The 24,793-nt window shown below is 33.6% G+C and overlaps 1 protein-coding gene across 1 annotated transcript; it reads left to right on the top strand.

The window, feature by feature from the left end:
- LOC107039248 (homeobox protein prophet of Pit-1) lies at positions 1–24,726 on the top strand. Its single transcript, XM_015258769.1, has 6 exons — positions 1–235; positions 7,520–7,647; positions 9,733–9,840; positions 21,435–21,617; positions 22,103–22,202; positions 24,469–24,726. Exons 1-6 carry the CDS (start codon positions 16–18, stop codon positions 24,573–24,575), a joined length of 846 nt encoding a protein of 281 aa, XP_015114255.1. The 5' UTR covers positions 1–15; the 3' UTR covers positions 24,576–24,726.
- The last annotated feature ends 67 nt before the right edge of the window (positions 24,727–24,793 follow it).

Genomic DNA, 24,793 nt, shown 5'->3' with positions numbered 1-24,793 from the left:
GGACAGAACAAACTCATGGATGAGTTGAGGCCGAATCTAGGACTCCTCGGAGTTGGACTCGTTGATAATGACACGTTTCATCTCAATCACAATCAGGAGAAGAGAAAGTGCAGTAGTACTAGCTCGAATGAACAGGATTTTGGACTTTATGGGGTGCATCAGGGGCTTGAGGCTAGTCCACCAACACCAGCTGCTACGCCAGGGAGGAATAGCGTTGGAAATGCTACCTCTGTTGGTAAGAAGATGCTTGATTATTGAAGTGTAGAGGATTATTGTTGATTATTTTCGTGGGTGAGTGGGGGAGGAATTGGAGACTGCTGGCGTCACTCATTTTGGTCTTTCAAGTTTGTCGCTCTCAAGTGCAATATAAGGGTCAGACACCAAGTGTGAGAATGTAAGGGTCAAAAAGTGGAGGTTGAAAAATGAGGGTCGGAATATTAGAGTCAAAAACTGAGGGTCTGAATGTAAAGGTCAAGGAATGAGGGTCAGAATGTTGGGGTTAAAAAAAGAGGATCAGAATATTAAGATCATATAAGGGCTAAAAAGGGTGATCAAGCATAATATATGACTTATATTTAGACTCTCATTGCCTGACATCCGCTTTTTTTACTTTTATATTCTGACACTAATGTTTTGACTCTAATATTCTGACCCTCATTTTTTAACCTTCACTTTTTGACCGATATATTCTGACACTTAGTGCCTGACCCTTATATTACACTTAAGAGGTCTTGCTACAACCCGGCCTGATACAAAAAAATCATCTTCGAATTGAAATACTCATCCCCCAATTGGGGATGAAATACAGGAGAGGGGAGGGCAAAATGGACCGCAGGGCAAAATGGGTCCCTGACGTAAAAATAACAATTTTTATTGAAAAAATTCATTCGTTCGATTTGGATACCCTTATTTACATTGACGTGTTACAAACAATAAATTTGGTGGAAAACATTAGCAAATGCAATATCATGAAAGTTGAATTGTTCTATTCTCCTCTGACCTAAATGATTTCGACAATCGCAATTTCTTTATTCATGTTTCTTAGAATGATATTCAATTCATCGCATTCTCCCACGTTTTTCATTTTTCCTAATAAAATTGCAAAACAATATGCTACCGCGTATCATAAAATTCAACTGTTGTCACTGGACATGAGATATAATCTCCTCGAAGAGTTTTCTTCCACAGAATCATTTCAAAAATAGGTTTTAGAGAAGTTGAAAAAATGGAAAAGGTAAAAATGTGCAATCACTCTCGAGATAGTAAAATTTCACGGTTATTGACTAGCCAAGTGTTGCACCGCTTGTGATGATAATACGCGAGGGTGTCAGGCAATGTGCCCCTTTACCCCAGTGACAATGGAACACCCGGCATATGGTTGTACCTGTTCCACAAGGGCTATTATTCCGCCATGATGGGTCTCCAGTGGGATGTAGATGCATGCGAGGGAGAGAGAGAGAAATTCACACCGTGGGGGGCGCCCTAATGGGCTCGCTCTCTATACTCCACACGTTTCAGATCTGATTTTGGTGCATTTCGGGTGAACGTCTGAAATTTTCAGGAAATCACTCCGGGAAATAGCTGGATCTACACGAGAAAAATTACGGAAAAAATATCCAGAAAACCACTAATTAAAAAAAAACCTTGCGTGAAGGAAATTTCTTGTCTCGTCGAATAAAAAAATCACTCCTGTGGGAGGAAGAATGAACAAAATGCTGGGGTTCATGCTGTGATTATTTTATGTCTTCATATAATCGAATTTTCGGCATAATTTTTGGAATTTTTACCCAATTTCTAAAAAATAAATTTTATCGCTTATTTTTGTCTAAAAGAAAATTTTGCGCTTTGCAAAAAATATCAAATGAAAAAAATATATGAAATAAAACCTCACGAATGCGTTGGGAAATTCGGTTAGTTTTTAGTTTAGTTTTTCGTGGACTTTATTGACAAATTCCGCAGCTTGACTGCGAGGTTTTTATAGGAAATATCCAATGCAGGCTTTTTCATGAAAAAAATTATCTAAAGTCTATGTTTCCATGGAACTTTTAGAATTGAGTTTTCCATTTTTCTTTCAACTCAATTTTGCGTTGTTCTTTCATTAGAAGAATCAATAGAATCAGTTGTATAAAAAAGGAAAACGAAAAAATCAAATTCTATCAATTTCTTATATAAAAAATTTTCTATTGAATATAAATGCGGTCACTGGAATTTGTCAGCGAATTCGCAAATTTGTGGAAATTCTGGATAAATTTTTTGTCTGCGGACTAATTACGCGATTTTCAGTAAATTTTTTGGGAAAAGCGGAGAAAATTTATCACTCCTTTCGTGTCTTTATCTTGATATACGTTCGAAAAAAATAAGCATAGGCAACATTTCGAATCAAAAATGAGATCTCAAAAGAATGGATAAACTGAGTTTAATCGTGTTGCGTCGAATTTTCATGAAACCCGCCTAAAAAACAAGAGAATTGAATACCATTCTATGACACATGAATAAACGAATCATAATTGTCCAAATAATTTAGGTCAGAGAAAAATAGAACAATTCAGCTTTCTTAATATTGCGTTTACTACGATTTTCTCCGAACAAAGTTGATTATAATTAATAGCTAGAATTACGAGATTATCTCACATTTTTGACATTAAGGATAGGAGAATCTGAATGCAATACAGTGAAAATGATGATCGATTTTGTCACTTTGAATAAATAATATTAATATCCAAATACAAAATTTCTGATAAGAATAAAAAGAAGCTGTAACTCAATATTCCAAATGAAGTTTTAATTTCTAATTTGGTGCTGAAAACAGGAGATGACAATATTCTCAGCACGGAATTATATTGATGAGATGAACAACAGATTAATTGAATTACCGTGTGAACAAACAAAAAATTGATAACAGTGTGGGCACGCACTTTCCCGGAATATCAACAAACATTGAATTCCAGAAATTCGCACTCTCAAGTGTGCTCTAGAAGGAATTGAATTGTAATTATGATTAAATCTTATTCAGTGAGCGTAGGAATTAGAGCATGTGCAAATAATTGATTGTAATATGAAAATTTGACAGCTGATAAATTGGGACGTACGATTCTCATCGGTCGCATTGTCTTTTGCAATGAGAATGATTAAAAACAACTAATTGAAAAAAACGGTATTCGCTCCACAATTATTTTATTTTTTTCAGTCATTTTTTCCTCAGTTCCTTTCTTCATCTGCAATTCATTCAATCTTTGGGGAATTTTTTATTCTCAGCGCAACGTTTTGTCGACTCTCCTGGTTGGGGTTCACGTGTGCGGAGGATCTGGGGTGGTTTCCCCTCATGTATTATTCTCGGCCCAGTTGGATCCGCAATTTGCATAGTTTCGTCGGTCCATCGCGAGTGAAAATGCGACATCCTTCACCAATTGACTTACTACCATGCCTCATGTCCACGTGTGTTGAGTTCTCTTTGAATTTTTAAACGTGAAATTGAGAAGGATTTGGAGAAATGGAGGCACCAAAATATTTCAATGGGGAATTCCCTTCGTTTTTCCAGTTTTTCTACGCGTTTCTATAAATAAAAATGCTCACTGGAAAGTATTTTACACAAAAAACAAATTGTTCGAGATCCTGTCCGAATGCACCCGGACGAAAATCCTTATTTTGAGATTGCGAAGATCCTAAATTCAGACTTTCGGAAGTTTGAACTTGAGACTTTCGAAAGGATCAACTGGAGATTTCAATTTCAACTACAGATTTCCAGTCTCTATTTCATGTCTCAACATTCAAAAGTCTCAAGTTGAGACTTTCAGAGGGTTTAAATTCAGATTCTCGAGATTTTAAAGTCTTAACTTGAGATTGTAAGCCTCAAATTGAAATTAGTTTTTAAAAAAATGTATTAGAGTCGCTTAAGGCTCTCCCCACTTTTGGCCCTAATTATTCGGGGTTATCCGTTAATCATCGGTAATATAAGAATTATAATACATGATTGGTCATTGGTAAAGAGGCAGTTCACCGCAATCTTTCGTGTAAATTCACCAGTGATTCAGCGAACATTATCAGACAATTATCAAGGACAATTATCGATCCTAAACCTTATCTCGTATATTTAGAGTTAGTTTATTAACTTCCCGATCTATCGGGTAGTTATTGTAATCACCCTGAAAATGAATCATTAGTTTTTTGCGATTTCTCCACGTTTCTCGGTGTCTAAAACACTTCTGAACACTTCTAAACAACATGTGTGTGTGTGTGTGTGTTTGTGTGTGTATGTAGGTCTGTATGTTACGGAATTTTCGTTAACGATTTCTCCCGAATGAATCGCGCGATCAAGACGATGGATGACGCAATCGAAAGGTCTTCATGTAACTTAGACCTGATTAGATTTTTGAGTGATTCGCTCCAGTGGTTCTTCCAAAATTTCCTGGAGAAAAGTTTGAAAATGGCTAAGATAAGTATTTTTCCTGTATAAATGACGTGATTGGGATTGTCAACATAAGGATATCACTAGATTCAATCACTCCAGTGATTTCTCCAGGATTTGCTGAAACTCTAGTGGTTTTTCCAGTGGTTTTTCCAAAACTTTCTGGAGAAAAATTTGAAAATCGCTCAGACAAGGGTTTCTCATGCATAAATAAAGAGAGTATTGAGAGTTGAAAAGGATTCTTTTAGTCAAAATGGGAGGAATAATAATGTCGGGAAGTTGTTGGTGGGACCCGTCCGACGGGTCAGACCCACATGAATACATCCGCTACCAACCCACCCGCAATGGGAGCGAGCGCAGCGAACGACCAACAGCCCAATCCACTAGTTTATTTTTGTACAGACCATCTAAATTATTGTGAATAAATTAACTGGACTCGGGCCTAAATCGCCGATGTAATTCGTGAAACGGTTTCCCAACCTTTGGATATTGATTTTTTTGTTTTCATATGAAAACCTCTCGCCTCAGTCTCTTAATGAGAGACGGAAAAATGCAGTGATGTAGACTTGGAAAATTTATGCCGAAGAAGTAAAAAAATATATCTCAATAGAATTCGTTATAGAGAAAAGAATAAAATGTATTTGTTTTCTATAAAATATTTCTATTTAAAAAAATGTCCCGAAAAGTCTGGAAAAATTCTCTGGGCAGAACGGATTCTCTTCTCTCTCAAATGATTTCGAAAAATTGTTGAAATCAATTTTCAAGATTGAGCGAAATCCTCTCGAATTTTCTATTCAATTTTCGTTGTTCAATGTCACCCTCAAAAATGCTAGAAAAAATTCTTCAGTCGTCCGAATGTCTCTCTATCGGGAAGGGTTTTCTCTCCATTTTCATAATTATTGTAATCCCTTCCAGATGTTAATGCATTGCAGCTGAAAATAGTCCTCCACTCTAGCGAATTTTCTTTCTCCTGTCGATACCCACAGTGAAGTGGATGGCGCCTGTCCACTCGTTAGAATCCCGAGCTAATTATCCGTCTGTTGACAGATGTTCCAGTGTCGAGTGTCGTCTACTCCGCACACACTTGCTCACACCTCTCCCCCGGAAATCACACTTTTTGTTATCCCATTATGCCTCGAGAGTTCTGTCAACATGGCTCACTTTCAGGCGAATGTATTGTTGGATATGTGCAAATAATTTGTCCTCCAATTACGGGATTCAGCTGTTGAGATGTGTTAGAATTAATACCGAGATAATCACCTATTATTATTGCGTAATAATAATCCGATAAAATTTTTAGTTTCGAATTCTCAATTTCTGTCATTGATTCTGTTCATTCTATTAAAAGACGAGGATAGAAATCGAATACACGGGTATTCTTCCATTATTCGAAAAATTATATAAATTTTAACAATTTTCAGGAATACATGGAGAAGCTTTTATATTAGCCTAATGAGGCTTTGAATGACTTCTGTGTTGTGAATTTTTTTAAAACACTTTTAAAAAGCTATTTTTGTTCATTTTCTCGAGTTTTAGACAAGAAAACACGTCAATTGGGGGTTGCCTGGAATTTTTTCAGTGGTGGATGTGCACTGAGAGAAAAATCTGAAGTTCGATTTACAATAAGAAAATAGTTGAGGCAGTTTTCGTGAACCATACGATTTTTTTTGTATGCGGCACATAACATTATAGTAACTTCACAAGCGTAATTTTTGCAAATCAAAATGCAGTTAAACTAACCAAAGTTCAAAAGTAACCACGACAAATCTATCGTGAGTAGAACTATAAAATAGTTGCAATGACTACATTCCATTGTAGTAATCACTTCTCCGGCCATAGTTACCGTAACCCACGCAAAATTGTTGAGGACTTTTTGACTATAATTCGATGGTGACGGAATATAGTCAGAAGAGTCATATTTTTCTCTCAGTGTGGAAGTTGAATGAAAAATTTGGAACACAAATTTTTTTATTTCGATGAACAACGAAATGAAGTCACGATGTTTTTATTTCTTCAGGTTTCTTCGGTTAAAATAAAAACAAGTGGGAAATTGCTCCTGTATTGCGTATAGCATAGTTATTTTTGATAATAAGTTAGGAATATGCTTCCGAATGGTCATTTTGCTGATTTTTCTCCATTGCATATTATTCATAGCCCATTTTATTTTCTTGAATTGAATTGATTTCTTTCCAACTAATTGTTTTAGATTTTCTACTTAATGAAATTCTATCATTACCATTATTTTTATTATCCCTTTCTTACATACAACAGATTGTTTTTATTTTATTCGTTTCTATTCGTCCTCTCACCCCTTCGTTCCCTTGTGGGCTGATATTCTCGTCACATTAAGTTGACATTTACTTCAAGAGTTCCATCTTTTACCCACGTTTCGCTATTTATATTTTTATCTGCGGAATTCTGATTTTCGAAAAATACGAAATTTTGGAAAAATTTCACAGAAATCAAAATAACGATTACTGCTACTGCTTCCATCTTCGAACTCGGTCAGAAGGATATCCCAGCGATTTTTTGAGCCGTCATTCAATGAATTTAGAACATTTTTTTTAGTTAACGTTTTTTAGTTAAAATTCGAAAATTAAAAAAATGAATCAGTGAATCAAATTTTCATTAATGGCGATTTAAAAAAAAATTGTATTTTCGGCACAAGTGAGACTTGTTTGACAACTCCGTCGTTTTTCTCCCAGTGTACGTACACCCGTCTGAGTGGCGTAATTTCTTAGCTGAACTTGACCGAGTTACCCAGGATTGCTTGAATGAGGTAAACGGGGGCAAGGCGCGTAAAGTGGACAGCATTCATCCTCGAACATTGAATCAGCATGTAACATGATTAGGTCATTAACGCCCTAACCAAGTTAGCATAGTGCGAGGGACTTGGTGTGCCATCGTCATCTCTCGCCTCGTCCCACGGTGTTTCACCTCTTCCTGGGTGAACACCACCCCATCGCACCCAGAGACAAACGGACGCGTGACTTGAGAGTCGATCATCTGCATTCCTCAGATCCCCCGGTTTCCGCTTTTTTTTTTTTTCGTTCACTTGGGTTATCTTTATTTTCCGTTCTCTTCAATTTTAATCTGGGGTTTTTGTGGTTTCAGGCGCCGAGGGGGCATTTAAAAAATTGAAACCCGAACCCTGCGCCTCCAGTCCACACATCGGCCACACACCAACCACAGCCAGCTGTCCGACGCCCGCACGACGGCGGCACAGGACCACATTTACACAGGTATTTATCATTTATTCGTTGCAGAAAACAAAAATGAGTTTTTGGAGATGTAAGGTGAGGGTTTCAGTAGTCGAACTTACAGTGATATGAGGACTTAGTTGCTGTCAAGGAGGCTTCTGAAATATTAAAACAAAAAAATAATACCTCATTTCAAGATTTCAAACCTCTTAAAATGAGATTTTCAAGTCTTAATTCGAAGGCTGAAAGTCTCAAGTTCAGAATTTCGAGTGCCTCGCACTGATAGAAGGATTTAGTTGCTGTTAATGAGGCTTTTTAACTATTAATACCCCCAAAACAAGTGGCCCATTGCACAAATCTAAATCAAGTACATTTTTTTGCTAAAAATTAGCAATTTTCTTCAGAATGGATTAATCGAATTAAAACAAAAAAGTGCATATTCGGTTTGCGGTTATTAATTTCAGATTAGTAGGAATCCTTCCTGAAGTTTAACCTCAGGAAAATTCAATAGTTTTTTTAAAAGACAATTTGAGTTAAAATTTTTTAGTGAACTGAATTTATTTTGAATTAGACAGATTGAGTGAAAACAAAATGAATGGAAAATTTGATATCACTAGAGTTCATGCTCCTGATACATCAACGTTGATGTCTCCTCGGTCGCAAGTAAATTATTTAAATTTTATTTTTCTCCTGAATAGTTTTCCTTAAACTGGACTTGAGACCAGTATAACTTTTTTGCTAATGAATTAGCAATTTGCTTCTGAATGGTAAATTGGGGAAGAAGATATACCAGCCATGAAACCTTAATATGATCCCTAAATGTCCCAAATGTCTTAACATGAGCTCCATATGCCCTGGTGAAACATCTAACAGACGCCGACTAAATTAAAATTAAACTGGTTTAAACTTCCACTGAACACTGGTTAAACCTTGACGAAACCTTGGTTAAACCCTGATTAACCTCCCGCTAAATCCCGACTAAACGATGATTAAACCTCGATTAAATGCTTTTTAAGGCTATAATTACAAAGCAAATGATGCGATCGCCGCTATCTTCGAACTCGACCGAGATAACATCCAAACGAATATTTTAAGGATGTTCGACACCCTTTTAGCCAAAATTGACGTTGTTTTCATTTTTCTGGCAAATTATCGATGGGAGTGACGTGAAAAAATATAACGATTTTGTGGTTTGTTATTCTTTAATGGCTCACGAAGTTGCGTAGTGGTGCGATAATTTTCATGCGTTTTTTCTACAGTTTTGTGATTCTTTTTAAAAGTTTAGAGAAAACGCACGAAAATGTTCGCACCACCTTAAAATTTCGTCAGTCATTAAATAATGACAAAACGCAAAAACGCTATATTTTTTCACGTCAATTCATCATAAGTTTGCCAGAAAAATTTAAAAAACGTGAATTTTGGCAGAAAGGGTGTAGAACATCCTTAAGCCATAATTGAAAAGATTTCGACAATTATGTTTTGAATGATCGTCGAAAAACTAATACGAACATGATCTAAAAACAGCATATTCTAACTCAGACCAAAATTAGTCATTGTCACACAAAAAAAGTGAAAGTTCAGATTTCACTACTGCAATGCTTTCATTCGGAAGCGGAAATATTAGTTGACTGATGCGCGATTCAAAACATTTGAAGAAGTGCAAAAATGGGTTGATAATTTCCTCGCCTCGCAAGATGAAACTCAAAATGATGGAGATAATTTTGATGAATAAATGAAGTCTACTTTATTTCGAAAATGAATTTTAAATTTTTTGCAAAGTGTCCTAAAATTTATTTGTGCACCTAATAATACCTAATTTTAAGATTTCATTCTAAATGTCTTGAAATGAGATTTTCAAAAGTCTTAATTTGAAGGCTCTTTGTCACAATGAATTTATTTATTTATTATTTATTTATGGTGAAATGGATTCATGATCAAATTACCTGATGAAGGAGAATTCACGACTTTCCCTCAACCCTTCTATTTTCTCAAAGTATGAAGTTAATTACACTGACTCATGCAGCGAAAATTCCGTGTACATGTGGTTGAAACATACCGAGCGGACTGGTGTCCTAGGGTGGTATAGATGCGACGTGCCTTCAAACACGGTTTCCAATTGTTTCGCAGGAGCAGCTGGCGGAATTGGAATCGGCGTTCGCAAAATCCCATTATCCGGACATATACTGCAGAGAGGAATTAGCGAGGAGCACGAAATTGAACGAGGCCAGAATCCAGGTGGGTAACAATGTTGTATTGTCGTTCAGATATTCTGTCTTTATTAAGAGAATCTTTTGTTGAACTATGTTTTTTTCTCTTTCCAAATGGACTTTCATCATTTTTTAATTGTCTCGATTTTTGACGAGAAAACACGTCAATTGGGGGTCGCATGGAATTTTTTCAGTGGTCGATGTGGAAGTTGAATGAAAAATTTGGAACACAAATTTTTTCATTTCGATTAACGACGAAATGACGTCACGATGCTTTTATTTCTTCAGGTTTCTTCGGTTAAAATAAAAACAAGTGGGAAATTGCTCCTGTATTGCGTATAGTATAGTTATTTTTGCTAATAATTTAGCAATATTTAGCATTATATATTATTCATAGCCCATTTTATTTTCTTCAATTGAATTAATTTCTTTCCAACTAATTGTTTTGGATTTTCTACTTAATGAAATTCTATCATTACAATTATTTTTATTATCCCTTTCTTACATATAACAGATTGTTTTTCTTTTATTCGTTTCTATTACTCCTCTCACCCCTTCGTTCCCTTGTGGGCTGATATTCTCGTCACATTAAGTTGGCATTTACTTCAAGAGTTACATCTTTTATTCACGTTTCGCTATTTATATTTTTATCTGCGGAATTTTGATTTTCGAAAAATACGAAATTTTGGAAAAATTTCACAGAAATCAAAATAACGATTACTGCTACCGCTTCCATCTTCGAACTCAGTCAAAAGGACATCCCAACGATTTTTTTAAGCCGTCATTCAATGAATTTAGAACATTTTTTTTTAGTTACCGTGTTACAACCGAATTTTGGAAAATTCGAAAATTAAAAAAATGAATCAATGAATTATTCCGCGGCTGAATTCAATGTCTTTGAAGTCAAAATATACCTTGTGAGAATTTTTAAATAAACAATCGCATTACATTTTCCAGAGTTTTTCCATTTTCCCGGATCGATGATTTTTTTATTCTGTAAAAAAAATATAATTCGGAATTTTATATAGTTAGATGGGTCGACTCTAAGAAGCTTTAGAGTGGTCGTTGCTAGGTATATCCGCAACCGTTGGCCAACTGTGTCCCACCTCACTCTCGTCAACCAACCAGGTCGACCCGGCAAACGAGAAACTAAACTAGAAATTGTACTTCACTCGGCGTTGCAATGAATTTTGTACTTCTATAGCTATTCTCGGGGCACTTCACGCCGCGTACATTTCTCGAGGGTGCACTTAATTTAGCAGTCAAATAGCAAAACGTCTTCGACTAGAATAAATTAATAAGTAAATTTTCTGTATTTTGATGAATTCAAAAATATCAGTGAAGTGTATTAATTTTAGAGGGAAATATCACAGTACATTTATCGTTTGACATTTTCACAAGTGAAGAAATAGTGTATTACGCTACAAATGTACACGGAGAAAATTATTTGGTGAATTTCGCCACCTAGTTGGTAATTCATTTTTTCACAAAAAAACTGATGATCCAAAACCCCATAAATTGGATTTTTACATCCATCTCAATCTAGGCTTTGCATTTTGGTCCTGCATGCGGCCATAGCTACTCAATTTCGTCCTCTGTTCCATATAATCCACCCCCTCACACACACATATATCCAGCGTGAATGAGTTCAGCTTTTGGCTTTGACGAATTTACAGTAAAATTTCAGATTCGCGTAGAAATGCAGGTGATGAAAAACGGTGATTCCGCTCGTAAGTGGGTTGGCGGCGGAGGTGGGGGGTGAAGCCGGTGATATGATAAAGTCGATAAACCGGATGATTCTATCGATTTGTCCGCGAGCAGACTGATCCACGTCAAACCCAATCCACTCTCAATCGATACTATAACTTTCTTCATCAATAGAAATATTTACTCCAATCATATTTCACTCCAGAAATATTTGTAGAACCGTTGAAATGATTAAACAATTATATATGACGACATCTAAGTGACTATGACATGGCCTAGCATAGGCCCAGCAATGCTGGGCTAGTCAAGAATCGAGTTATTCTCAAAATCCAAAAAATGATCTGGAGCCCCATAAATTGGATTTTTACATCCACCTCAATCAAGGCTTTGCATTTTGGTCCTGCATGCGGCTATAGCTACTCAATTTCGTCCTCTGTTCCATATAATCCACCCCCTCACACACACATACATCCAGCGTGAATGAGTTCAGCTTTTGGTTTTGACGAATTTACAGTAAAATTTCAGATTCGCGTAGAAATGCAGGTGATGAAAAACGGTGGATTCCGCTCGTAAGTGGGTTGGTGGCGGAGGTGGGGGGTGAAGCCGGTGATATGATAAAGTCGATAAACCGGATGATTCTATCGATTTGTCCGCGAGCAGACTGATCCACGTCAGACCCAATCCACTCTCAATCGATACTATAACTTTCTTCATCAACAGAAATATTTACTCCAATCATATTTCACTCCAGAAATATTTGTAGAACCGTTGAAATGATTAAACAATTATATATGACGACATCTAAGTGACTATGACATGGCCTAGCATAGGCCCAGCAATGCTGGGCTAGTCAAGAATCGAGATATTCTCAAAATCCAAAAAATGATCTGAAGCCCCATAAATTGGATTTTTACATCCACCTCAATCAAGGCTTTGCATTTTGGTCCTGCATGCGGCCATAGCTACTCAATTACGTCCTCTGTTCCATATAATCCATCCCCTCACACACACATACATCCAGCGTGAATGAGTTCAGCTTTTGGTTTTGACGAATTTACAGTAAAATTTCAGATTCGCGTAGAAATGCAGGTGATGAAAAACGGTGGATTCCGCTCGTAAGTGGGTTGGTGGCGGAGGTGGGGGGTGAAGCCGGTGATATGATAAAGTTGATAAACCGGATGATTCTATCGATTCGTCCACGTGCAGACTGGTCCACATCAATCCCAATTGTTGCCCTTGTTTCGAATTTCATTTTTTCAACCGTTTTTATTCCCCTGTTCTCCTGTTTTTGATCATGAACCCAATGACTGGGATTCACAGACACTGCAGTTCTCCATCGCCCAGCGTGACTCATTCCCCGTAATTCAATCAAAGAACACGAGCGTGCAGGGGCGCTCCAATTGAATTACCAGCGCAAATGTCGATTCAAGAATATATCCCCCAACTCCTGCACTCACAACCCTGTGTCTATCTCAAAATTTATCTGTACGGACGGCATCACAAAGGATGTGTGGATTTTTTTCGTCTATGGGCATTTGCTGGGAAAATTAATTGTCAGTACTGCATCGAAAGGAAATTTTAATTTCTCAATTTATTAGGCTATCTACACTGAGAGAAAAACTACAAAGTTCTCAAACAAGTCTTACTTGTGCCAAGACAATAGTTTTTTGAAAATTATCAAAAAAGGGTTTTTTTTGTGCCAAACATGCAGAGAGTGCGCCGGAATGAAAAATTTTTGTCGCAAAAATAGATTTAGTAGTTCAAAAAAAATTGCATTCTCTGTACACGCGAGAAATGTCATTTCTAGCACTACTCCTTCGTTATTCGATACTCCCATACGTATTTTGCTCCCGAAAAATCTTTGTTTTATGCGAAACAAGGGATAGTAGTTTTTCGTTTCGGCTGTCTAATAATCACAGACAACAAATGAACCCTTAAATGAAACAATAATAATGATATGATAGCAATCTTGTAACTTAGGGATAAAATATTTGTTGATAAATTTTCCTCTATATGAGATATTTTCATCCTGAAAAGGCACCGTCTGGTGTGAATTATCCGCCTCATGAGCCAAATGTTTCGTTGCTGTCGAAAGCAGAATAATTATTCATGTTTGAGACTTGCAAATTCGAACCAAACAAATTCTTTTTTGGCAATTTTCAACTAGCGATTTTGTTGGCCCAAACAAGACTTGTTTGACAACGTGTTTTTCTTTCTCTCAGTGTATAAAAGATGAAAGTTTCGTCTTTTATAGTGAATTGAATTGGTGTTCGTGATTTTCTGATAACTTTCCTTCAAATTTTCCGAAAATCGAGTGAAAAAATCCGTAAGATCACAAAAACTTCTAGTATTTCAATTAAAAAACTCACAAAAATCTGGTAATTTTCACTGAATTCATTGCATTATCCGCTGAAATTCTATCATTCTTTGGCGAATGAAATTGTTTTCATTCATCAAGCGGTCTTTCTCACGGTTTCCGCCCTCTCCAATGCAAAGAATGTGGCCGGCGATAATTTTGACAATTGCCCAGTCCAGTACAGTGTAAATGAGAGAACTAAAATAGTACCCGTGAAAGAGACGTGTATATTCACTGGGTACATATTAAAACAGTCGACTCCGTGTTTTCCGCTTTTGATATATAATGCACGGGTGTTGTTTGCATTAAAAGCCCGGGAACCGCCACGACTTAACCCTGTTAAACTGCGATGCCAAGTAAAACGCGGTTGGCTTTTAGTACTCGTTGCCCTATAACTTATGCACAAAGGATTTTACTGCGATATCTGGACTCATCCGTTCACCTCGTTTCATATTTCATCATTTTTATAAACTCGGTCCTCTCGACGAAAGCAACTGTCGATTTATATGTGGAGCACTATCAAGAATTCTTCAATGTTTTTTGAAAATTTTCGATTTTTTTTGAAAATTTTTATCAAGTGACTAGGGGGCTAGGCCCCCTAGTCGCTCCGTTCGTCGACCCCCACAAGACCCCCGTGATCCTTCTTCTGACCCTTGCGACCCTTAATCTGATCCTCATTTTAACCTTTGTGACCCTTATTTTGACCCTTAATTTTGGAGTCTTAATTTCGAGTACCAAATTTTCATCACCAGAAAGCGATTTGGATTTTTATAATATGGAGAAAATATACAGACTCTTATTTTGATTCTTGTGATCCTGAGGTTCTAACCCTCGTGACCCTTATTTGGGACCTTAATCTGACCCTCATTATAACCCTCGTAACCTTTATTTTGACCCTTGTGACTCTTAGTTTTTGACCTTTAGTTTTTCATCCCCATGACCCTTGTTAGGACCCTTACTCTAACCCTTGTGACCCTTAATCTGATTCTTGTGGCCCTTATTAAGGCCCTTAATCTGACCCTTATAACTCTTATTTGGATTCTTAATCTATCGCTTGTGACCATCAATCTTCGGACCCATGTGACCCTTAATCTGAACCTTGTGGCCCTTATTTAGACCCTTAATCTGACCCTTATAACCCGTAATTGGACCTTTAATCTGACCCTTGTGACCCTCAATCTTAGCAACCGTGTGACCCTTAATCTGACCCTCATAATCCTTATTCTGTCTCTCTTGACCCTCATTCTGGCTCTCATGACTCTTATTATGACCTCTGGGACCCTTATGTTGGAGTCTGAATTTTGAGTACCAAATTTTTATTACCAGAAGTTGATTTGGATTTTTATAATCTAGAAAGACAGTTACAATAAAATTTCAAGGAATTTTGTTATCAAGGGGCGGGAAAAAAAACTTTTGCGTTTTTCGAGAAAAAAAAATGTAAAAATACTATTTTCCACGCCATTTTTCCTCAGGATTCGGATTTTGTAGGTCATAATTGTCTCTTGTTAATCGAAAGTGGAGAATCGTATTTTTTTAATCGAAAATTCAACTTGACAAAAAACGCAACGATTGTCCATTTTTTTAATTTTTCAACTCGAATTTGTAGATTTCTGGAATTGAACTAGGGATTTTTCTTCTGAAATTGATTAAATAGTTTTTTATTCTCAATACAATGCTTCCTGAAACGATGAGCTTCTTTAAATAAGTAACTTGGTTCCAAAAACAAGAAATTTTTTTCCTCCGTGAAGTGATAAAACTCATAATTTGCTGAATTGTTTTCTTAATTACATCGGCAAAATTTGGTATAACTCTTCATAAAACATCCCCAATGTGAAACTAACGTAATGTCTGGCACTAATTTTTCAAATTTACCCGTGCCAGTTCTTATAAAAAATTCAATCGCAGTGGAATCCATCTCAACATGCCAGAGGGCGTGAAAAATAATCGAAAAAAAGCGAGGAGAAAAAAAGAGGGAAAAGTGAGACAAATAGAAGGGGATTTTCACGTAGCCTATATCTCCAGTAATGTATACGCTCGTCCGTTAAGAGAGAAAGAAAGGAAAGGAGCTGGAGAGGCTCGAGACATTTCAGATCTATCTAGGGTGGAGAGAAAATTCGATTTAAAATGGCGGCTCAGATATAATGGCAGCCTCCGGTACATCGTCGCCCGCCCTCGACTCATCTCAACTTTACCACCCATCCACCTACCCTCACCCTAAAGCCATCCTCTGCCCCCCCCCCCTCTCTCTCTCTCCTTTTTTCCCGACTTTTTTTCGTGTCCACCCTCCTGTTACTGCTCGTCTTCTCTCGGATTTTCAGTGGTTTTTTTTCCACCCTATTTTTCGCCTGGTTTTTGATGGAATTTTTTGCGGTAACCTCTATAACCGACGCAACTCGCCAAGTATTTTTTCTTGTTCAGAATTGAAACAAGCGGAAAATTCCTCTTGCATTGCGTATAGAAAACTGAGAGAAAAACGACAAAGTTCTCCAACAAGTCTCACTTGTACCAAGAAAATAGTTTTTTGAAAATTATTAAAAAAGGATTTGTTTGTGCCAAACATGCAGAGAGTGCACCGAAATGAAAAATTTTTGCAAGACACCCATAGGGGAGGTTAGGGTAAAACGGACACTCTTGACTTTTTAAAAAATGTTAATGACGGGTTGAAATGTTGATGAAAGTTGATAATTTTTGTTCAATACAAAGAACAATTTTTCTCAATTGACAAATTTGTTTCTGAGTTATGAATAATTTAAGAAAAGTCTAAAGTGTCCATTTACCCCACCCTCCCCTATACCCCTCCCTGGGCGAGGGCAAAAAAAAATCATAACAAAAAGCTGATGGAAGTAATAACCCTGCAATAAGACCCACCGAAATAGAGTTGAATTCCCGGTGGAGTTGAGTACAGGGAGATAGAGACGAAAAAGGAATAGTTTTAGTCCCAATGTTCCAAGTGGTAGCAGACATCCCGAGCTTTTGCCTCCCTCAGGGAGAGAGCGTCGTGTCCTAGGGCATCCGAGGCAACATCCCAACCTCATTTCATCCCTCTTTCTCCCTTCAAACATCCTCCTTACACTGGCGAAGGCAGAGATGGACGGAGTGGAGCGCAGGGAGTGGGGAAACCGTTGGATGATAAGACGGAATGGTACGTGGAAAGGCAAGGGAGTATGGTTATTGAATTACCAACTCTTAGCTTTCCAGTTCTTGCTGGATACGCGTCTTCTCTGGGAGTTTGGGAAGATGTGTGCGAGAGACTTCGCAATGGGGAGAGGGACACCCTCAGAATTTAATGCTCTCACGTATATAAGAGGGAAGAGTCTCTCATCATATGTATCTACTCCACTCGCTCACTGTCTTCGTTTTCTTTGAGACGATTTTTTTTCAGGGAATTCTTTACTGAATAATTTAGCTGGCCTTTTTTTTCCGCGTCTTTATGCTCCTTCATTCATTCGTTTTTCCTCGGGTTTTCATAAATTTTATTGGCATTATTTGTTACCTACTTTTTTCGTTCCTTTCACTCTTGCTTTCAGAGAGTCTGATTATATTTTTGCAGTTTCTACTGTTTACGTGGAGTATTTTTCCGGGTTTATTAATTTTTCCTGCTCTGTGGAGAATTTTGGGAAACAATTCGGAGAAATAGACATTTGAAAATATTTCTGACTACACAGAGGCCTTTTCTACTCGATTTTATCATCAATTAATTTAGAAAATCTACCAATATGTAATTGTTTTGTTAAGCTAATAGTAGCTTTACAGGTCTTGCTGGATATGAGTCTTCTCTGGGAGCTTGGGAAGATGTGTGCGAGAGACTTCGCAATGGGGAGAGGGACACCCTCAGAATTTAATGCTCTCACGTATATAAGAGGGAAGAGTCTCTCATCACATGTATCTACTCCACTCGCTCACTGTCTTCGTTTTCTTTGAGACGATATTTTTTCAGGGAATTCTTTACTCTGAATAATTTAGCCGGCCTTTTTTTTCCGCGTTTTTATGCTCTTTCATTCATTCGTTTTTCCTCGGGTTTTCATAAATTTTATTGGCATTATTTGTTACCTACTTTTTTCGTTCCTTTCACTCTTGCTTTCAGAGAATCTGATTATATTTTTGTATTTTCTACTGTTTAGGTGGAGTATTTTTCCGGGTTTATTAATTTTTTCTGCTCTTTGAAGAATTTTTGAAGAATTTTGGGAAAAAATTCGGAGAAATAGACATTTGAAAATATTTCTGACTACGCAGAGGCCTTTTCTACCCAGGGTGATGATGGCCTCTCGATATTTCTTTGTTCAATGAATTGCTTGTAATCACTCTCATTGCAGAAAGTAATATAAACGATGAGAATCACGTGTTCCAATTTATCAGCTGTTAAATTTTCGTATTACGATAAATGATTTGCTCATGTTTGAATGCCGATGCTCGCTTGATAAGATCTTAATTATAATTGCAATTCAATTCCTTCTAGAACAGACTTCGGAGTGTGAATTTCTGGAATTCAATTGCAAAAAACACCAATTGAGCACAAAATACGTCTGACCACACATGAACCTCTTCTACTTCCTCTGAAATTCATTCGATTTAGAAAATCTACCAATGTGCATTTTTTTTATTTTTATGTCCTCTTTCGCTATAAATACGTGAAAATCCGACATCCTATTCCGTGTTTGACCGCATACGGACCGGTTCCACTCGATAAGAATAAAAATTCCCGAAAAATAACCAACAAATCCTCCTCAAGAAATAATATTTCCTCTTCACAAGGAGAAATTTTGTACAAAAAATACGTCTGCCCACACACGAACCTCTTCCACTTCTTCTGAAATTCATTCAATTAATTTAGAAAATCTACCCATGTGCAATTTTTTTCATTTTGATGTCCACTTTCGCTAGAAATACATGAAAATGCGACATGCTATTCCATGTTTGACCGCATACGGACCATTTCCACTCGATAAGAATGAAGATTCCCTAAAAATACCCCGCAAATCCCTCTCAAGAAANATTATATTATATTATATTATATTATATTATATTATATTATATTATATTATATTATATTATATTATATTATATTATATTATATTATATTATATTATATTATATTATATTATATTATATTATATTATATTATATTATATTATATTATATTATATTATATTATATTATATTATATTATATTATATTATATTATATTATATTATATTATATTATATTATATTATATTATATTATATTATATTATATTATATTATATTATATTATATTATATTATATTATATTATATTATATTATATTATATTATATTATATTATATTATATTATATTATATTATATTATATTATATTATATTATATTATATTATATTATATTATATTATATTATATTATATTATATTATATTATATTATATTATATTATATTATATTATATTATATTATATTATATTATATTATATTATATTATATTATATTATATTATATTATATTATATTATATTATATTATATTATATTATATTATATTATATTATATTATATTATATTATATTATATTATATTATATTATATTATATTATATTATATTATATTATATTATATTATATTATATTATATTATATTATATTATATTATATTATATTATATTATATTATATTATATTATATTATATTATATTATATTATATTATATTATATTATATTATATTATATTATATTATATTATATTATATTATATTATATTATATTATATTATATTATATTATATTATATTATATTATATTATATTATATTATATTATATTATATTATATTATATTATATTATATTATATTATATTATATTATATTATATTATATTATATTATATTATATTATATTATATTATATTATATTATATTATATTATATTATATTATATTATATTATATTATATTATATTATATTATATTATATTATATTATATTATATTATATTATATTATATTATATTATATTATATTATATTATATTATATTATATTATATTATATTATATTATATTATATTATATTATATTATATTATATTATATTATATTATATTATATTATATTATATTATATTATATTATATTATATTATATTATATTATATTATATTATATTATATTATATTATATTATATTATATTATATTATATTATATTATATTATATTATATTATATTATATTATATTATATTATATTATATTATATTATATTATATTATATTATATTATATTATATTATATTATATTATATTATATTATATTATATTATATTATATTATATTATATTATATTATATTATATTATATTATATTATATTATATTATATTATATTATATTATATTATATTATATTATATTATATTATATTATATTATATTATATTATATTATATTATATTATATTATATTATATTATATTATATTATATTATATTATATTATATTATATTATATTATATTATATTATATTATATTATATTATATTATATTATATTATATTATATTATATTATATTATATTATATTATATTATATTATATTATATTATATTATATTATATTATATTATATTATATTATATTATATTATATTATATTATATTATATTATATTATATTATATTATATTATATTATATTATATTATATTATATTATATTATATTATATTATATTATATTATATTATATTATATTATATTATATTATATTATATTATATTATATTATATTATATTATATTATATTATATTATATTATATTATATTATATTATATTATATTATATTATATTATATTATATTATATTATATTATATTATATTATATTATATTATATTATATTATATTATATTATATTATATTATATTATATTATATTATATTATATTATATTATATTATATTATATTATATTATATTATATTATATTATATTATATTATATTATATTATATTATATTATATTATATTATATTATATTATATTATATTATATTATATTATATTATATTATATTATATTATATTATATTATATTATATTATATTATATTATATTATATTATATTATATTATATTATATTATATTATATTATATTATATTATATTATATTATATTATATTATATTATATTATATTATATTATATTATATTATATTATATTATATTATATTATATTATATTATATTATATTATATTATATTATATTATATTATATTATATTATATTATATTATATTATATTATATTATATTATATTATATTATATTATATTATATTATATTATATTATATTATATTATATTATATTATATTATATTATATTATATTATATTATATTATATTATATTATATTATATTATATTATATTATATTATATTATATTATATTATATTATATTATATTATATTATATTATATTATATTATATTATATTATATTATATTATATTATATTATATTATATTATATTATATTATATTATATTATATTATATTATATTAAATATTGGCCCACAGCGGCTTGAATCTTCTCCGGAAATATAATCTCGTAAAAAACAAATATTTATTGTTACAGGTATGGTTTCAAAATAGAAGAGCAAAATACAGAAAACAGGAGAAACAATTACAAAAGGCGTTGGCACCAATACCAGCCTGTCAAGGAGCAATGATGAGGAATATTTACCCAGGAGCTGGAAGGGGATATCAGCCTTACGCACATCCGCACAACAGCATAAACGGCATCAACCGCTATCCCCAGGTAAAGCTCCCGAAGATTAAAAAAAAATCCTAATGGATTCGATGGTGTCTTACGGTCCTGTGGGCTTCATATGACCCTAACGACTGGGGTAATTGATACGGCTCAAGTCGGCCACTGTGTGGGGGGCACGATCCGTCGGCGTGTGTCCTCCACGTAACTAAATTGCATTCGGAGTAATTAGTACGGGCCGCACAGATTACTGAAAGCCCACTGATTTAATTGAGCCAATAATTTGCATGCATGATCAGGCTCATCCTTGAAACCTCTGAAGAGGGGGCATGTGATAATTTCAATCAATTGGTGACTTAAAATATTCATGGAGAAGAAATAAAAATTTCGCATATTTACATAAATATTTGCCGATACTATCATTAAATTTATACTGCAAACTAACAATTCTCTATCGCTGTCATGGCGGACGCATTGCAATCCATATGGAGCTCCCCATATTCTTGGAAATTCTAAGAATGAAAAAATTATTTCAGATGGGAGCGACGTCATATCCAAGTATGCCTCAGCCTTTCTCGATGTCCCACTCAGCGTCAAACATGTCGGCAGTCACCGGAATGCGGCAAGATGCGATGGGTAAATAATTTAAATCATCTACATCTATTCCCTCTTCAAATTCACAGTGAAATCGCTCATTCGAAATGAAAGTGAGGTGACGTTTAAAGAAATGAGAAGGAATTTTTCCTGATTCTCCGGTGCGATCTGACCTCCCAACGAATCTATTTCGTATTTTCGACGCGACACACCATAAAAGATAAACCGGAAATGACAACGAATCTTGGAGTGATGCTGAGTGGGCGCTGAGGAGAAGCCTCACTCGAAGACGCTCCATTTCCTTCAACGAGCGAGCGTCTTACATCATTTCCGGCGCAAGATGGCATATCGCTTTTAAATCGAATCAAGACTATTCGAGGAATTGCTTATCGGTGTTCCCTTATATCTGCTAGAATCCATCATAATCGCTCTTCCTTATTATCGAGTCAAACGATTTCTCGACGCGTTGGTTCGCTCGTTATTATGAGCATCATAAAATTAATCGCTCATTCAAATAATTTCATCGATGCCTAATTATTGAATAGAGGAGAACAATATTTCTGTGCCTATTATATTATGCGTAATTTAGGGTAGTCGGACAGTTTTTCCCCGGACAAAATCTTGCTGAAAAAAATTTCCCCGGAAAAAATCTCCCCGGACAATTGCTTTTTGCGAAATTTCCTCGAAAAAATTCCTTTCAACGAGTCTTCTGAGGGGTAAATTTTCCGCAAATTAAAATCCGTATGAATTTAATTCTTTTGTAATTTCATTGAGGGTAAAGACTCGATAATTTCACGTGTTCTATTGTGCGATTCAGTAATAAAAACCCCTTTAATTGAGCATTATCATTATATTTATTTTGGCCGGATCCGGTTTCCTCATCGCAAATTCCTTTTTCAGGGAGATTTTATCCGGGGGAAAACTGTCCTAGAATCGTAATTTAGAAAACAAAACGTCCTATTTTACGCTGGAAATGACTTTTTTTTATATTTCATTTTTAAATATGACAAAAAGTTATCTTTGAAATATCTTTTTCCCATATTTAAAAAGTTATTTCAAAGATAACTTTCATGTTGGAATTTTTTCAAGTTGAATTGTCGGTTACAAAAAATTCAAATCTCTAATTTTGAACGGTGGGAGAAATTTTTGACCTACAGAATCAAATTCCTGAAGAAAAATCACGCGAAAATTCTTTAGAAATTTTTCCTCAAAAAGAGTTATCTCCTGGCGGTGAACCTCCCCTTAAAATTTTGTTGTACCCAGCGTATGGGGTACTTATCATTAGAGTAGGTTTTAGGCTTGAAGGGATAAATCACACCAATGGTCAGACTGCGTCATCTGACTGATTACAAAGAGTTTACGACTTATGTACGCGTCGGACCCCAGTTCGTCTCTTAAGGATGTTGATCCAAAACCCGCATTATTCACCATAATTTTGATATTGTCTCATATGCCAGGTTCATATTTGAGCCACACGTTAGTAACAATCTTAATCCTTCCATCGTCATCCTAGTGAGAAATTAATTCCGGAAAATCACTTCTTGTAACGTTACGCTTAGGGAAGAAACGTGAGCGTGTGAACTTTGATCGAGACGTTGCATGGGTTAGACATTCAAGATATTGAAAAAAACCACAAGCCATTTACTTTAGACTATGGAGAATCTATCGCCGGCGAGAACAAGTAGGGGACCGGGCCATATAGGCGTGATATCTTCGATCGATTTGCGAATTCCTCTAAAAAAAATTTGACCGCCATTACGAGTCGAGCAACGCGACAACACCGCACAACAGCTGATCGAGGTCGGTAAAGTCGGTGACGATAATTCAGTGCTGGAAGCATATGGACACGTATCACACACACAAACATTCATCTCACTGTTACGACCCCACTACTAGCCGAAGCGTGCGATGTTGCCCGACCAAAATTCGACTGTTACCACTGCAGTCACAAGTCCTCCATTATCTATGAACATTTTCTTTAATTATTGTTTTTGAGACCGGAAAAGTACGCCACAACACTTCTAATTTGATGAGAAATATAATTTGTAAGGTGAATGATTTATTTAGCCAATTTTTTTTCTCTTTTCAACTGAGTTGTCCACTTATTCCTACATTTGAATAGCAATTTACAATAAATTTGGCAATTCGAGAATTTAAGAAAATAGAATTATCCAGGAAAGAATCATTAATTACCAAATTGACTTCTGGAGATGAATCGAAACAATTTGTTCGATGCCATGAGCCCATTTCCATTCATTCACTCATAAATTGTACTGAGGAATAATGATGCATTTTTTCATCTCTTCAGGAATGTCAGCAGAAGACGAGTGGTACAACAAAAGCATCTCAGCCTTGAGAATGAACACGGCGCATCATCCAAACCTAGCTGCCCCAATGCTCCAGTATCAAACATAACTTTAAATTTTTCGAGATGTTTAGAGACATCCGAAAAATAAGGGACTTGTTGATTCGTTCCCGAAACTTGACCCACAATTTTTCATTTTTTTCTAGTCAAACTTGGTAACTGATCTAGTCTCATTCCATTATTCATGAATAATTAATTCAACATTTCACTAGCGAAGGGGTAAAACTCAGCTGAGTTTTCGAGGAATATCTCCGAATCTAAGGGAGAT

This window comes from Diachasma alloeum, unplaced genomic scaffold (assembly GCF_001412515.2).
Source record: "Diachasma alloeum isolate Michigan unplaced genomic scaffold, Dall2.0 Dall_scaffold_00295, whole genome shotgun sequence".
Lineage (NCBI taxonomy): Eukaryota > Metazoa > Arthropoda > Insecta > Hymenoptera > Braconidae > Diachasma > Diachasma alloeum.
This window is presented reverse-complemented; position numbering and strand designations above follow the sequence as displayed.

What these genes read in the sequence shown, in the direction of transcription:
- LOC107039248 (XM_015258769.1), top strand. Translation starts at nt 16, where the DNA reads ATGGATGAGTTGAGGCCGAATCTAGGACTCCTCGGAGTTGGACTCGTT. An exon ending in GCATCAACCGCTATCCCCAG is followed by an intron (nt 21,618 to 22,102) that starts GTAAAGCTCCCG and finishes AAATTATTTCAG; the next exon opens with ATGGGAGCGACGTCATATCC. An exon ending in AATGCGGCAAGATGCGATGG is followed by an intron (nt 22,203 to 24,468) that starts GTAAATAATTTA and finishes TCATCTCTTCAG; the next exon opens with GAATGTCAGCAGAAGACGAG.